Source organism: Pleurodeles waltl, chromosome 10 (assembly GCF_031143425.1).
Source record: "Pleurodeles waltl isolate 20211129_DDA chromosome 10, aPleWal1.hap1.20221129, whole genome shotgun sequence".
Classification (NCBI taxonomy): domain Eukaryota; kingdom Metazoa; phylum Chordata; class Amphibia; order Caudata; family Salamandridae; genus Pleurodeles; species Pleurodeles waltl.
In genome coordinates this window covers 111,038,601-111,055,994 of record NC_090449.1, presented here as the reverse complement: position 1 = coordinate 111,055,994, position 17,394 = coordinate 111,038,601, and the positions used below count along the sequence as shown (strand labels likewise).

General features: G+C 48.6%; 1 protein-coding gene across 1 annotated transcript in view; it reads left to right on the top strand.

The window, feature by feature from the left end:
* Nucleotides 1-17,394, top strand: part of INTS1 (integrator complex subunit 1) — a 494,737-nt gene that overhangs the window by 369,133 nt on the left and 108,210 nt on the right. Inside the window, exons 37-38 of the mRNA XM_069209905.1 lie at nt 2,356-2,443; nt 6,631-6,857. Coding sequence (XP_069066006.1) covers nt 2,356-2,443; nt 6,631-6,857 — 315 coding nt within the window. The remainder of the gene's footprint in view (nt 1-2,355; nt 2,444-6,630; nt 6,858-17,394) is intronic.

Here is a 17,394-nt window from a genome sequence, read left to right as displayed (position 1 = left end):
GCTAAATGTTAAAACAAATGGCATGTTCTTTTTGTGGTCGTCATGTCCTCACAGTGAAACATAAGAGCCTTTCACTTTAGTAAGGCTTGTAGACCTATTGGCCAAGGGAGTTTTACTTAGCACTGTTTAACTGATGACTCCCATTTGGGACCACCAAAGATAGTACTTCGAGGTATCAAATTAATTGTTACATTAAACCCATTGGTGAAGTTTGATTTAAGATAACTTTTAATGAGGAGACTTTAAAAAGTCACCATTTTGTTACCCGAAACTCTTGTACCCTTTCCTAAAAATTGGCAGTGGTTGTCCCCTGGGACAACATGCTACCCTCCACGAGGAAGTGTGAAGTGCTCCCAGGAACAGGAAACAAAGATAAATGTTAGTGGAAGGAGGTCTGAGCTTCCACAGCAGGGTGACTACTCGGCAGTGGCCACGAATGGCATGCCTTCAAAGAGGCTAGCGCCTCAGGGAAGCAAATGCTGGTCTCACCTGTGCCTCCCCACCCCTTTTTCTCAGACGATAGGCTCTCACCTCCTCAAGAGGTGGAAAACCTGTTGCAGACCAGTATTTCTAGAGGAGTCGCTCACTATACTGGGTACACCTTAGGGTGTGCCCAGAGCTCCTCCAGGGGAAGAAGTCCGGAGCCATCTTGGATTCAGGCAAAGAAGGGTACTCTTGGATTGTTTGTAGTAAAACCACCATGAAGTGATATAAAGTGTGAAGGGTTGCCCCTCCTCCCACAAACTAGTGAGTCCTCTCCTCCCACAAATACAAAGATGCATAAAAGTAGCATCATAGGCACTCAGTCATCAGATCACTACTGGGTTGGAAAGAAGACAGAGACTGCCCTGCTGTTCTCTGGACCCAGCAAAGAGAGGCTGTGCCAAAGACTGGACTGCACCTGCTGCACCCAAAGGACCCACAAAGAGGATTGTGCCGTCTGTGCCCACTCATGCAACAGAGCTCCGCTTGTGCCAGGATGGAAGAAGTGGCTCCTAGGGTTAGGTGGCTAGACTCATGTTCAGCTTCAGGGCCACCAAAAAGGCAAAGAAACATGCACTCGTCAGGAGCCCAGCTGCCTAGGAACTCCTGCCCACCGCTGAACGACAAAGTGCCCACTGGGAGACCAAGATCCGATCCATCTGGACTGCCCCCAAGCTTGTGGGACTCATAGCCAAAGTGGACTCTGGTCCCTCAAAGAAAAGGATTTACTTATCTGCAAAGCACCACTGCGATCGCTGTTACTGGGAGATAATTAGTGCAATTGTAGCTGGACTTGCGCTGGATATCTCTCATTCATTGTACATGGTTGGTCATAGAGCCCTCAAACACACAAAAAGTGATGGTAGAAATACTTGTAATATGTCTAACTACTGCCAATCGTCAGGGTAGTATTCCTACCCATTGATGGTTTACCCACCATACCACCTAAGTTTGGACCCAATCATATGCAACTCAATCTTGACCCTAACAAAACAGGAACAGTCCAGCCCAAACTGCCTGGCCAGGTCCTTCCTGAACCAGGACACAAGCACCTAAGACCGGTTTCATGCTTCCTAGGGATGTTTATTTGAGGCAGCTCGAGTCATGGGGCTGGTGACAACCAGTGGTTTGTGGACCCCAGGTTGGCCCCAGCAAAACTCACTACATCTCTTCATCATCCTCAGCTTCGTGCATCAGGACCACCTCCTGGCTGTAAAAGTGCACAGAGGACCCCAAGACTACTGACAGATATGGGTATCTGTCCCCGTGGACCTGAGTGGTCACTGTGACTGTTACCCCCTCACATATCCCCCCCCCCCCCATTGCAGCAATTTTGAGAGCAATCTTTGTTGCCTACCTCCTGATTCCCCATCACCCTCAAACCCTCCCCACTTACTGGAAAGTATTGTTTTTTTGTTAATGCTTTTTACAATTGTTAGACGGTTGAATCCACTTTCATTGTGTTGGTTTTTGGAATTCAGAAACATTTAATGAAAGAAACAATGCATGCGCTTATGACACATTTATGGAGCTCCTTCGTGTTTTATTGGGTCACACTTGGCCAGACTTACATTCAGCCCCAAAACAACTCCTCGTACCTCTAAAGGGGTGGAATTGTTGAAAATTGTTGAGATCCATTATGGTACACAAGGCTATTTCTAGACAAGAAATTTGTGATAACATAGTAACAAAGAGTATACGTCATTCTTTTGACAGAATTAGAATTGGGAAAGGTTTCTAAATCGATCCCCAGAAATATGCTTCTTCTGTGCTACAGAAAATGGACTGGAAGTATATCTGTATCTAAAAGTGTGCTTAGATAACTTTGCTCTCCTCTTCATTCATTTGTAATATCCTTTTATTGCTTATCAGGTTTGATCCATCCGCCTCTCTGGATTTCTTGTGGGCCTGTATCCACATTCCTCGCATTTGGCAAGGCAGGGATCAGCGAACACCTCAGGTAAATGAATATATTTATTTGCAGATTTAAAGGAGGAGCAGCTCGGAACTGTCAGTAGTGCGTGCTTGCAGAATGTGCAGTTGTAGGTCACATGCTGTGCACACTCCTGCCATATAGTGTTGTGCACGGATGTTACAAGATGTTACTTTTGACAAAGAGGCCTGAGTTTCGAGGAGACTCATGATTCCTCCCCTGAAAACCATACTATCTCTATAGCATTATCTTGAACTTCCAGGGCAGCACCTGCTCTAGAACCCATTTTTGCAAGGCTGGAGGGCAACTGCATGCACCACAGCTGTTTCATAAGCCGCTGAAGTGGTAGTTTGCAATGTGGAAAAGTTATTACAATTTTTTTTTTTTTTTTTTAAATACAACCAAGACATAGACTCCACCTTGGATTGTGTTTTTTCCTCTATTCGGTTTGGATATCCATTCAAGTGTTCCTGTACCATTGTTCTACAAAACATCAAGGTGCCGAAATGCCAATTTCCAACACACAAGAAATGTGTGAGACTTGAGGACAGAATAATGATGCCAGGAGACATTTCAACACATTTGAATCTGAAGTCTACAAATTATTAGTAACCTCATTTTAATTTGTGGGAGCAGTGTAAGTGCATCAAACAGAATGTAGTACGAAAGATGAGTGGACTCAATTGAATTTAGAAATGTTGTAACATTCTTATTAACATTTTCATTTTTTATATTTATACATGATTTAAATACAATATCATCATTTGTGTATTTGTTTGATTAATGCTTCTTTCTATAGTGTTGTGTATTGTTTTCCGGTTCACATCTTTGAAAATGTCTAGGTCGTAGTCCTTGGTGTCCAGTAATGACTCAGTGGGGGTCACTGGATTCCAACAATGATTTAGTGAAGGTCCCCAGATAGCCCAGATCCCCCTCCAAAATGACCTCTACGATCTGTATCACCCAATTTCTGGAAGCTCAGCCTCAAGTGGCAAACTGAGTGTCCGAGACACTTTGCGCTCCAGAGACCAAACCTCAATGCCAACACACCCATCCTTGAGAGTGTAGGAAAGTACCATCTTGCCTGGCATGTTACCCCCATATTTCACTGTATATATGTTGTTTTAGTCTATGTGTCACTGGGACCCTGCCAGGCAGGGCACCAGTGCTCATAAGTGTGCCCTGTATGTGTTCCCTGTGTGATGACTAACTGTCTCACTGAGGCTCTGCTAACCAGAACCTCAGTGGTTATGCTCTCTCTGCTTTCCAAATTGTCACTAACAGGCTAGTGACCAATTTCACCAATTCACATTGTAATACTGGAACACCCTTATAATTCCCTTGTATATGGTACTGAGGTATCCAGGGTATTGGGGTTCCAGGAGATCTCTATGGGCTGCAGCATTTCTTTTGCCACCCATAGGGAGATCTGACAATTCTTACCCAGGCCTGCCAGTGCAGCCTGAGTGAAATAACGTCCACGTTATTTCACAGCCATTTACCACTGCACTTAAGTAACTTATAAGTCACCTATATGTCTAACCTTTACCTGGTGAAGGTTGGGTGCAAAGTTACTTAGTGTGTGGGCACCCTGGCACTAGCCAAGATGCCCCCACATTGTTCAGGGCAAATTCCCCGGACTTTGTGAGTGCGGGGACACCATTACACGCGTGCACTATACATAGGTCACTACCTATGTATAGCATCACAATGGTAACTCCGAACATGTAACATGTCTAAGATCATGGAATTGTCACCCCAATGCCATTCTGGCATTGGGGAGACAATTCCATGATCCCCCGGGTCTCTAGCACAGAACCCGGGTACTGCCAAACTGCCTTTCCGGGATCTCCACTCAGCTGCTGCTGCTGCTGCCAACCCCTCAGACAGGTATCTGCCCTCCTGGGGTCCGGGCAGCCCTGGCCCAGGAAGGCAGAACAGAGGATTTCCTCTGAGAGAGGGTGTGACACCCTCTCCCTTTGGAAATAGGTGTGATGGCTGAGGAGGAGTAGCCTCCCCCAGCCTCTGGAAATGCTTTGATGGGCACAGATGCTGCCCATCTCTGCATAAGCCAGTCTACACCAGTTTAGGGATCCCCCAGCCCTGCTCTGGCGCAAAACTGGACAAAAGAAAGGGGAGTGACCACTCCCCTGACCTGCACCTCCCCTGGGAGGTGCCCAGAGCTCCTCCAGTGTGCCCCAGACCTCTGCCATCTTGGAAACAGAGGTGTTGCTGACACACTGGACTGCTCTGAGTGGCCAGTGCCATTAGGTGACGTCAGAGACTCCTTCTGATAGGCTCTTACCTTTCTTACTAGCCTATCCTCCTTCCTAGGTAGCCAAACCTCCTTTTCTGGCTATGTAGGGTATCTGCTTTGGGGAATTCTTCAGATACCGAATGCAAGAGCTCACCAGAGTTCCTCTGCATCTCCCTCTTAACCTTCTGCCAAAGGATCGACCGCTGACTGCTCAGGACGCCTGCAAAACCGCGACAAAGTAGCAAAGACGATTACTGCAACCTTGTATCGCTTCATCCTGCCAGCTTTCTCGACTGTTTCCTGGTGGTGCATGCTCTGGGGGTAGCCTGCCTCCTTCTTGCACCAGGAGCTCTGAAGAAATCTCCCGTGGGTCGACGGAATCTTCCCCCTGCAATCGCAGGCAACAAAAGACTGCATCACCGGTCCTCTGGGTCCCCCCTCAGCACGACGAGCGTGGTCCCTGGAACTCAGCAACTCTGTCCAAGTGACTCCCACAGTCTAGTGACTCTTCAGTCCAAGTTTGGTGGAGGTAAGTCCTTGCTTTCCCAAGCTAGACTGCATTGCTGGGTACCGCGTGATTTGCAGCTGCTCCGGCTCCTGTGCACTCTTCCAGGATTTCCTGCGTGCACAGCCAAGCCTGGGTCCCAGTCACTCTAACCTGCAGCGCACAACCTTCTAAGTTGTCCTCCGGCGTCGTGGGACTCCCTTTTCTGACTTTGGGTGGACTCCGGTTCACTCCTCTTCTAAGTGCCTGATCCGGTACTTCTGCGGGTGTTTCCTGCTTCTGTGAGGGCTCCCTGACTTGCTGGGTGCCCCCTCTGTCTCCTCATCCAAGTGGCGACATCCTGGTCCCTCCTGGGCCACAGCAGCATCCAAAAACCCTAACCGCGACCCTTAAAGCTAGCAAGGCTTGTTTGCGGTCTTTCTGCGTGGGAACACCTCTTCAAGCTTCTTCAGAACGTGGGACATCCATCCTCCAAAGGGGAAGTTCCTAGTCCTCTTCGTTCTTGCGTTCTTGAAGCAGACCTCAAAGCCAGCCACATCATCAACTCTGACCGAGCCCTCTCTTCAAGAATACAAAGGCAAGCAATGCTGATGTACATCAGTAGAGAATTAATATAGACCTTATCTTGGGCCACATACTTACATAGCCGCCTCCAACTGGCCAACCACATGCAAAGACATGTGTCTTACTTTTCAAGATGCAAGTTCAGGGGAGTTTCAGGCTTACCCTATCCTGAAGAAAAGAAAAATCCAAGGCTGCCCATACCATCCAGTGACCTCCTCGTATGTGATCTAACAGTTAGATGTTTATTAATCTATGCCTTGCTACATACATTTGTCGTCTCTGCCAGAACACAAACAATGTACTGCTTTACATCTATCCACCTACTTACTCTTATCCATAGGCGATAAACACAATCTAAGGTGGAGTTTGTGTCCTGGAGCATGGTGTGTTTCGGGAAAGGTATCAAATCCCCTCAAAGCCAAAACCTCTTCTTTGTAGAAAAGCAACTTTCAATATTCACATTAAAGGGCAGGAGTGTATGCAGCAATTGAATCTACAGCACTACAGGCTTCAATATGATTGTTACTGATAAGTAACTTTGCAGGTACTGAAAACTTGGAAGTATAGCACACCTGTGAGTGAGTCTAGATGGCAGCCTTTCTGGCATCCTTTGAGTATTCACTCAGAATCTGACCATCATAACTCTTCCACCACCTGAATCTCAATATAACATAATCTCTTTGTAGCACGTTGTGGCATTCCCACCGTCATTCTCTTGTCCCCAAACTGCTAGAAGTGGAGATAAATTAACCCAGTCCAACTAAAAGTATGAAGCGCTTTTTGCAAAGTGGAATAAGGTATCCCATTATGTTTTGTCATGACTAGGAAATTATGATGTAGATCCCTCTGAAATTGTGATTAGTTTGAAATGTGACTATCATTTTGCAGAAACGGCGCGATGAATTTGTGCTGCAACTAAAACCAACAGAATTGGTCTGCCTGGTGGAATTGATCCTGACAGAGTCTGAAATCAGAAGTCAGAGTTCAGAAGAGGATGCAAGTTCTCTTATCCAGTCACGGTTGCCTTTATTGCTCAACTGCTGCCATGGAGAAATTGAAAATATCAAGAAAGTTATGGAGTACCTCATTGGTTGCATTCGAAAGTGGGGAAATAGGTGAGGCTAGAGATGTTATCAACAGTTTGACTGAAACCTGATTCTCTGTAAGCATTTCAGAGTAAAAATGTATTTTTCGATATCAGATCTTTTTGATAATTGTACAGTTGCCACCTTTCTGACATCAGGTCACACAGCCCTTCAACAATTATGGTTTGACATTCTCCTTACTTCATGAAATAGGCTAACAGTGGCCACAGTGTCTGTGCTGCCATTACTTTGGCAGCCTTACATCAGGACTTATTAGTTTGCGGTTATTACATCAGGAGTCATTACATCGGTTTGTGAGTTGTCTGGCCTTTACATCAGCAGTCTTTTACACCTCTGGTAAGTCATTAAATTATTGTTTAAATGTGTATATATATGTTCGATGGCATGTGTAGCTGCAGATACACATGCTGTGCACATCCCGCCATCTAGTGTTGGGCTCGGAGAGTTCTTCGAAGAAGTCTTTTCGAGTCACGAGATCGAGGGACTCCTCCCCTTTCGGCTCCAATGCGCATGGACGTCGACTCCATTTTAGATTGTTTTCTTTCCGCCATCGGGTTCGGACGTGTTCCTCTTCGCTCCGTGTTTCGGTTCGGAAAGTTAGTTAAATCTCGGAAAATTCGACGGTATTGTTTGTGTTCGGTATCTGGTTAGATAACGCAGATCGACACCGAATTTTGTAGAGCTCCGGTGGCCCTTTGGGGTTTCGATTCCCCGGCGGGGCCTGGTCGGCCCGACCACGTGCGTCTTCAAGGCTAATGGAACGGACCCCATTCCGCTTCTGCCCCGAATGCCACAACAAGTATCCTTACACAGATCAGCATTTGGTCTGTAATTTGTGTTTGTCTCCCGAACACAAAGAGGATACCTGCGAGGCCTGTCAGGCGTTTCGGTCGAGGAAGACTCTAAGGGACCGGAGAGGAAGAAGACTTCAAATGGCGTCGGCGCTGTCAGGACACCAAGACTTGGAGGAAGAAGAAACCTTCTCCATTGCTGACTCTGACTCAGATGAGGCGGAAACCGAACAGACGCCGAAAACCGTGAGTAAAACACCCGTGGCCAAGACTCACGGAAAATACATTAAAGCCCAGGGGACGCCACTGCCAACAGGCTTAACCCGAAAATTAGGTGACCGTCCATCGGCACCGAAAAAGGGCACACATGTGTCGAAGTCATCCGACTCCAGTCGAGATACCGGCACAGAACAGACTCGACACCGGGTCAGAGCAATCTCGACATCGAGATACCGAGATATCGGAACACCGAAAGCCAAAAAAGTGTCTTCGGAACCGAAAAAGACGGTTGAAAAGGTTTCGATACCGAAACATCCGGCTTCGGAGCCGAAACCAAGTTCCTACACTGAGGAACAAGGCCTGTCCTCACAAATGCAAGGACACAAATTCGGACAGGAGCTAGAAGCAGGGGAGCCAGATTACACACAGAGAAGGCTCCACATTCAAAAGGAGACAGAGAAAATCAGAACTCTCCCTCCAATCCGAATGAAAAGGAAACTTGCTTTCCAAGAAAAAGACAAGCAACCACAGGCAAAGGTGGCAAAACAAGTAACTCCGCCACCATCACCACATCGCTCACCACAACCATCACCAATGGCTACCCCACCGATGATGCAGTCTCCAACGCACACAGGGATGAGCCAAGATGATCCTGATGCATGGGATCTTTATGATGTGCCTGTCTCAGACAACAGTCCTGACAGTTATCCAGCAAGACCATCACCACCTGAAGACAGTACTGCTTACACACAGGTGGTGTCCAGAGCAGCCGCTTTTCACAGTGTCACCCTGCACTCAGAACCAATTGAAGATGACTTTTTGTTTAATACTCTGTCGTCCCCACATAGTCAGTACCAGAGTCTTCCTATGTTACCAGGAATGTTAAAACACGCAAAGCAAGTATTTCAAGATCCTGTGAAAGGCAGGGCCATCACTCCTAGGGTATAGAAAAAGTACAAACCTCCCCAACAGACCCTGTGTACATCACGCAGCAATTGACACCGGACTCAGTGGTAGTAGGTGCAGCTCGCAAAAGGGCGATCTCACACACCTCAGGAGATGCACCACCACCGACAAGGAAAGTCGCAAGTTCGACGCAGCAGGGAAAAGAGTCGCGGCACAAGCAGCCAACCAATGGCGCATTGCCAATTCACAGGCCTTGCTATCGAGATATGATAGAGCTCATTGGGACGAAATGCAACACTTCATAGAACATCTACCCAAAGAGTTCCAAAAGCGTGCACAACAGGTGGTGAAAGAGGGCCAAAGTATCTCTAATAACCAGATACGTTCGGCAATGGATGCAGCAGACACAGCTGAAAGGACTGTAAATACGGCGGTCACCATACGGAGACACGCATGGCTACGCACCTCAGGATTCAAGCCCGAAATTCAACAGGGGGTGCTTAATATGCCTTTTAACGGACAGCAGTTGTTTAGGCCGGAGGTGGACACTGCTATCGAGAAACTTAAAAAGGACACAGATACGGCCAAGGCCATGGGCGCGCTCTACTCCCCACAGGGCAGAGGCACATTTCGGAAAACACCATTTAGAGGGGGGTTTCGGGGACAAAGCACAGAACCCTCAACCTCACAAACCAGACCCACATACCAGAGCCAGTTTCAGAGAGGAAGTTTTCGGGGACAATACAGAGGTGGACAGTTCCCTAAAACTAGGGGAAAGTTCCAAAGTCCCAAGACCAATCAAAATAAACAGTGGCTTCAGTGTCACAAATCCCCAACACATGACATCAGTGGGGGGGAGACTAACAGAGTTTTACCAACACTGGGAAGAAATAACAACAGACACGTGGGTTCTAGCCATTATCCAACATGCTTATTGCATAGAATTCCTACAATTTCCACCAAATGTGCCACCCAGAACACACAACATGTCCAAACAACACATGGATCTATTACAGCTGGAGGTCCAAGCGTTGTTGCAAAAAGATGCAATAGAACTAGTACCCAATCATCAGAAAGGAACGGGTGTTTACTCCGTGTACTTTCTCATACCCAAAAAAGACAAAACTCTAAGACCCATCTTAGATCTCAGAACACTAAGGCCCTCATTCCAACCCTGGCGGTCTATGACCGCCAGGGTGGAGGGCAACGGAAGTACCGCCAACAGGCTGGCGGTGCTTCCAGGGCCATTTTGACCGCGGCGGTAAAGCCGTGGTCAGAAAAGGGGATCCGGCGGTTTCCTGCCGGATTTCCCCTGGCCCGGAGAATGCCATGGGGATTCCGACCCCCTTCCCGCCAGCCTGTTTCTGGCGGTTTACACCGCCAGAACCAGGATGGCGGGAACGGGTGTCGTGGGGCCCCCTAACAGGGCCCCATTAAGATTTTCACTGTCTGCTTTGCAGACAGTGAAAATTGCGACGGGTGCTACTGCACCCGTCGCACCCCTGCAACTCCGCCGGCTCCATTCGGAGCCGGCTTCATTGCTGCAGGGTCTTTCCCGCTGGGCCGGCGGGCGCCCTTTTGGCGATCGCCCGCCGGCCCAGCGGGAAAGTCGAAATGACCTCCGCGGTCTTTTGACCGCGGTGCGGTCTTTCGACTGGGTTACTTTGGCGGGCGGCCTCTGCCGCCCGCCAAAGTTAGAATGACCCCCTAAATCTTTACATCAAATCAGATCACTTTCACATGGTGACACTTCAAGACGTAATCCCCTTGCTCAAACAACAAGACTACATGACAACATTAGACCTCAAGAATGCCTATTTCCATATACCCATACATCCTTCCCACAGAAAATACTTAAGGTTTGTAATCCAAGGGGTACATTACCAGTTCAAAGTGTTGCCATTTGGGATAACAACAGCGCCACGAGTCTTTACAAAATGCCTGCAGCCCATATCAGAAGACAGCAAATACATGTGTTCCCGTATCTGGACGATTGGTTAATCAAAACCAATGCGCTAGAACGGTGTTCTCAACACACAAAATACGTTATAGAAACCCTTCACAAGCGAGGTTCTCACTCAACTACCAAAAATCACACATACAGCCGTGTCAAATACAACAGTACTAAGGAGCAACAATCAACACAAAAAAAGGGATTGCCACTCCAAGTCCACAAAGAGTACAGGCATTCCAAAACGTAATACAGGCCATGCACCCAAACCAAAGGTTCCAGGTAAAATTAGTGATGAAACTACTAGGCATGATGTCCTCATGCATAGCCATTGTCCCAAACGCAAGACTACACATGAGGCCCTTACAACAGTGCCTAGCATCACAATAGTCACAAGCACAGGGTCAACTAAAAGGTCCAGTGTTGATAGACCGCCAAACATACACCTCGCTTCAATGGTGGAATACTATAAATTTAAACCAAGGGCGGCCTTTCCAAGACCCAGTGCCTCAATACGTGATCACAACAGATGCCTCCATGGTAGGGTGGGGAGCACACCTCAACCAACACAGCATCCAGAGACAATGGGACACTCAACAGAAACAACTTCATATAAATCACTTAGAACTACTAGCAGTATTTCTAGCATTGAAAGCATTTCAACCACTAATAACCCACAGACACATTCTTGTCAAAACAGACAACATGACAACAATGTATTATCTGAACAAACAGGGAGGGACACACTCGACACAATTGTGTCTCTTAGCTCAAAAGATATGGCATTGGGCGATTCACAACCACATTTGCCTAATAGCGCAATTCATACCAGGAATTCAAAACCAGTTAGCCGACAATCTCTCTCGGGATCACCAACAGATCCACGAATGGGAAATTCATCCCCAGATACTACAAACTTACTTCCAAAGATGGGGAACACCGCAAATAGACCTATTCGTAACAAAAGAAAACGCAAAATGCCAAAACTTCGCATCCAGGTACCCACAGCCTCATTCTCAAGGCAATGCGCTATGGATGAGTTGGTCAGGGATATTTGCATACGCTTTTCCCCCTCTCCCACTCCTTCCGTATCTAGTACACAAACTGAGTCAAAACAAACTCAAACTAACACTGATAGCACCAACTTGGGCACGACAACCTTGGTACACAACACTACTAGACCTGTCAGTAGTGCCTCATATCAAACTGCCAAACAGACCAGATCTGTTAACTCAACACAAACAGATCAGACACCCGAATCCAGCATCACTAAATCTAGCGATTTGGCTCCTGAAATCTTAGAATTCGGACATCTAGACCTTACACAAGAATGCATGGAGGTCATAAAACAGGCTAGCAAACCAACCACAAGACATTGCTACGCAAATAATTGGAAAAGGTTTGTTTATTACTGCCATAATAATCAAATCCAACCATTACACGCATCTGCAAAAAACATTGTAAGCTACCTACTACACTTACAAAAGTCCAAGTTAGCTTTTTCATCCATTAAAATACATCTCACAGCAATTTCGGCTTATCTGCAAATAACACATTCAACTTCATTATTCAGAATCCCAGTCATAAAAGCTTTTATGCAGGGTCTGAAAAGGATTATCCCACCAAGAACACTACCAGTTCCTTTGTGGAACCTCAACATCGTATTAACACGACTCATGGGCCACCATTTGAACCCATGCACTCATGTGAGATACAGTACTTAACGTGGAAAGTAGCCTTTCTAATAGCTATCACATCTCTCAGAAGAGTAAGTGAAATACAAGCCTTTACCATACAAGAACCCTTCATACAGATACACAAACATAAAGTAGTTCTACGCACAAATCCTAAATTCTTACCTAAAGTCATATCACCGTTCCACTTAAATCAAACAGTGGAACTCCCAGTGTTCTTCCCAGAACCAGATTCTGTAGCTGAGAGAGCATTACATACATTAGACATCAAAAGGGCACTAATGTACTACATTGATAGAACCAAACAAATTCGCAAAACAATTGTTTGTTGCTTTCCAAAAACCTCATACAGGGAATCCAATATCCAAACAAGTCATTGCCAGATGGATAGTTAAATGTATTCAAACCTGTTATATAAAAGCAAACAGAGAACTGCCTATTACACCAAAGGCACACTCCACTAGAAAGAAGGGTGCCACCATGGCCTTTCTAGGAAACATACCAATGACTGAAATCTGTAAGGCAGCCACAGGGTCTACGCCTCATACATTTACCAAGCATTACTGCGTGGATGTGTTAACAACACAGCAAGCCACAGTAGGACAAGCAGTATTAAGGACATTATTTCAAACAACTTCAACTCCTACAGGCTAAACCACCACTTTTGGGGAGATAACTGCTTACTAGTCTATGCACAGCATGTGTATCTGCAGCTACACATGCCATCGAACGGAAAATGTCACTTACCCAGTGTACATCTGTTCGTGGCATGAGACGGTGCAGATTCACATGCTCCCTTCCACCTCCCCCGGAGCCTGTAGCAGTTTTAAGTTGACAAAAAATTTAACTTGTACATTTGTAAATTTGTAAATATATCACTTTCTGATGGATACAACTACCTGTGGATTCCTCACCTAATGAATACTCCCATGGCGCCAGCATTCGACGGAAATCTTCTTACTAGTCTCTGCACGTCGACGAGGACGTCACTCTAGCCCACGCGACGCCGTCTGACGTCATACAGGCAATAAGAGGTCCTCGCCGACGTGCCGATGACAGTTCCCTTTTTTCCGTGCATTCGAAACGGTTATCTTCGAGGGAGCTACTGTTACCTTCGTGGTTACAGTGTATTGTCTGCTGCGTAGTCTTCTCTGCGGTAATAATGTCTCAGAGGAAGTCGGGTTTCAAGCCCTGTCGAGAGTGTGGGGGCAAGATGTCAGTTACAGATCCTCACTCCGACTGTCTATGTTGTTTGAGCTCCGACCACGACGTCTCGACTTGCGATTCATGTCAACACATGAATCCGAAGGCCCTCAAAGAGCGTGAGGCCAAGTTATTCATGGCAAAGTCAAAGAAGAAGGAGAAACATCATAAGAAGTCTTCTTCGCCAAGGTCTCACCGGCGTCATCGAGACTCCCGGCGCCGTAGAGACTCACGACGTCATTCCAGCAAGGAGTCTCGTTCGAGGTCACCTTCGGCTCGGCGTCGGAGGACTTGGGAGGTCAGCCCCACGGTCACGCCGCATCCATCGACGCCGTTGCCCTCTCCGGCGTCACCGACTTCGCCTGGTCAGGCGTCGGTGATTGAGGTGGTGCAGCCTCTTGTGTTTTCTCCGGCGTCGCAGACGTCGAGGCCGGCGTCGGGGTCGCCCTCGATCCAGGCACCCCAGTATCCGGCTTTTCCCACTCCTGGAGCCGATAGTACCGCATTTCTTAATGCGATGTATACCATCTTTCAGCAGATGGCTCCAGGAGCTGCTCCGGCTGGTCCTTCGGGGCCCTTGGCCTTTTCGTTGGGTGATCCTGCGCCTCTTCGGCCGGCACCCTTTATGCCCTTTCTCCCTTTTGGGAATGTGGGCTCGGCGCCGGTGCCGGCGTCGATGGCCGCTCCGGTGGCTTCGGATGTTTCGGCCCCGGAGGTTGCCCTTCCGTCGAAGTCAGGATTTTGCCCTGTGACTCCGGTTGGTCCATCGGCTCCAAGACCTCGTCCTCCGGCTCCTACCTCGGCGCCGAAGCTGCCTGTTGCGCCGGACGCGGCGTCAGACGCTTCTGGAGATCGGCGCCGTTCTTCGACGTCGGCGGAGGCCATGTCGACTCCGCGTATCGAGGAGAGACTTCATTCGAGGAGGCGTGCTCTCTCTCTTTTAGAAGAGCAGGAGTACCAGCGAGTCTTAGAGGAGGGAGAGATTGAGGACTCTGGAGACGGACTACATGGTCTGGATACAGCCAGTGGGTTGGACACTTCCCCTGAGTGGGACCTTTCGTCTCCAGGGGAATATACGGAGGAGGCTGCTTCCTTTCATGCTGTGGTGAGGAAGGCAGCGAGCTTTTTGGACCTGCCTTTGCCGGTGGCAGAGGCGAAGCAGAATTTGCTGACAGAGGTATTGCATCCGGCCTCTGCTGCAGCTGAGCCTCTCTTGCCATTTAATGAGGCTTTGCTGGATCCGGTGTTGGAGGTGTGGAAGAAGCCGGTGTCTTCCTCGGCCGTTCATAGGGCTGTGGCCAGGAGGTATCGAGCTGCACCATCTGACCCTGGCTTTCTCTCTAGACACCCTACGCCGGAGAGCTTGGTGGTGCAAGCCTCCTGTTCCTCAAAGTCAGCGCCTGGTTCCTTCCCGACGGTGCCTGGAGACAGAGACTCCAAGAAACTGGATGCGCAGTCCAAGAAAATATTTTCGTCATGCAGTTTGGCGTTGAAGGCCACCAACGCAACGTGCATTCTGGGGAGGTACATCCATGCTCTGATGGATGATATTTCGTCTTCATTTACGGAGCTCCCCCAGGGTCTCTTGGATGTGGTCTCGGACGCCCAGGCTGCCGCGACCCAGATTATCCAGTCTGGGCTGGACACGACCGACTCGGTGGCCAGGGCGATGGGCACGGCTGTGGTGGCAAGAAGACAGGCCTGGCTCCGAAACTCAGGGTTTTCTGCGGATGTGCAGTCGACCCTGCTGGACCTCCCGTTTGATGGGGACAGACTGTTTGGAGCCAAGGCAGATTCGGCCTTGGAACGATTTAAGGAGAGCAGAGCCACAGCCAAATCGTTAGGACTGCAAGCTCCTTCTTCCTCTGCCTCTTCTAGATTTTTCAGGAGGTTTCGGGGATTTGGGCGTGGCTATTCTTCCTCTTCCTTTCGGGGGAGGTTCCAGCAACCCGCCTCTTCCCTCCCCTATAGGTCATTTAGAGGGAGGGGGAGGGGTGGGGCCCGTACCAGAGGAGCCTCTCAACAGCACTCTGCCTCTTCCTCGTCCTCTGGAGGGGTGCAGCAGGGGAAGCAGCCTTAGGCTTCCACCGTTTCCCACTCACTCCTCTCCTGTAGGGGGAAGATTACAGCATTTTCTCCACAAGTGGAAGTCTATCACATTGGACACTTGGGTTCTCGGCATTGTGGGGAAAGGCTACGCCCTTCCCTTTCGGGAGTTCCCGCCCCTCATCCCGCCCCGCCCATCTTATTGTTCAGAAGAACACCTCCTGTTGCTAGAACAGGAGGTTCAAGTCCTCCTTTCAAAGGGCGCGGTAGAGTTGGTCCCAGAGCAGGAAAAGGGTCGAGGTTGTTACTCAAGATACTTCCTGATTCCCAAAAAGGATGGTCAGTTGAGACCAATCCTGGATCTGAGGATCTTGAATTGGTTCCTCAAACAGGAAAAGTTCAAGATGCTGACCCTAGCACAGGTGCTTTTGGCGTTGAACAAGGAAGATTGGATGGTGTCTGTCGACTTGCAGGATGCTTACTTTCATATCCTCATACTCAAGTCGCACAGGAAGTATCTCCGGTTTGTGGTAGGGTCGCAGCACTATCAGTTTGCGGTCCTCCCGTTTGGTCTTACTTCAGCACCTCGAGTCTTCACAAAGGTGATGTCAGTGGTTGCGGCGGAGCTCAGAAGGAAGGGGATAGCAGTATTCCCTTACTTGGACGACTGGTTGATCAAAGCCAAGTCCCCGGAGCTTGTGTCGCATCATCTGCAGTCAACAACCCAGTTGTTGTTCGACCTGGGCTTTTCGGTGAAAGTGCCCAAATCTCACCTGGAGCCCTCTCAGCGCCTCCTGTTCATAGGGGCAGTACTGGATACAACATTGAGTCGAGCCTTTCCTCCGCCTCAGCGGATTCAAGATATTCAGGAATTGGTTCCAATGTTTCGAAATGGAGCGGTAGTTCCAGTCCTCAAGGTCCTTCGTCTGCTCGCCTCCTGCATTCTGTTGGTCACGCATGCTCGCTGGCACATGAGGGCTCTTCAGTGGTGCCTCCGAAGGCAGTGGTCTCAACACAAGGGAGATTTAGAAGGTACTGTCAAGATCTCCAGAGATGCTGCTGTGGAATTGAAGTGGTGGATTGCGGGCAACAATCTTTCACAGGGAAAGCCGTTCGCGCAGTCGCCACCAGTGGCCACGGTCATAACGGATGCTTCCACCCTAGGATGGGGAGCTCATCTGGGGGATCTGGAGATCAAAGGGCTTTGGTCTCCAGAGGAACAGGTGTTTTATATCAATCTGTTGGAGTTACGGGCTGTACGTCTGGCTCTCAAGGCCTTCCTCCCATCCCTTCGTGGTCAGTCGGTGCAGGTCCTGACGGACAATACTACCACGATGTGGTACATAAACAAACAGGGAGGAGTAGGGTCGTACCTTCTCTGCAGAGAAGCTCTTCGGCTATGGTCCTGGGCAAAGGACCATCAGATTTGCGTGGTGGCAAATCATCTGGCCGGGGTCTTGAATGTACGTGCGGACAGTCTCAGTCGCCAATTCTCGGCAGACCACGAGTGGCGTCTCCATCCAGATCAGGTCTGTCTAATCTTCCAGATATGGGGGTTTCCTCGGATAGATCTGTTTGCCACTCTAGAGAACGCGCATTGCCCGTTATTCTGCAGCCTCCAGTATCCGATGCAGGGAGCGTTGGGGGACGCGTTTCAGATAACCTGGTGCGACCAGTTGCTTTACGCGTTTCCCCCCATACCCTTGATTCCTCGAGTGTTGAGGAAAATTCGCCAA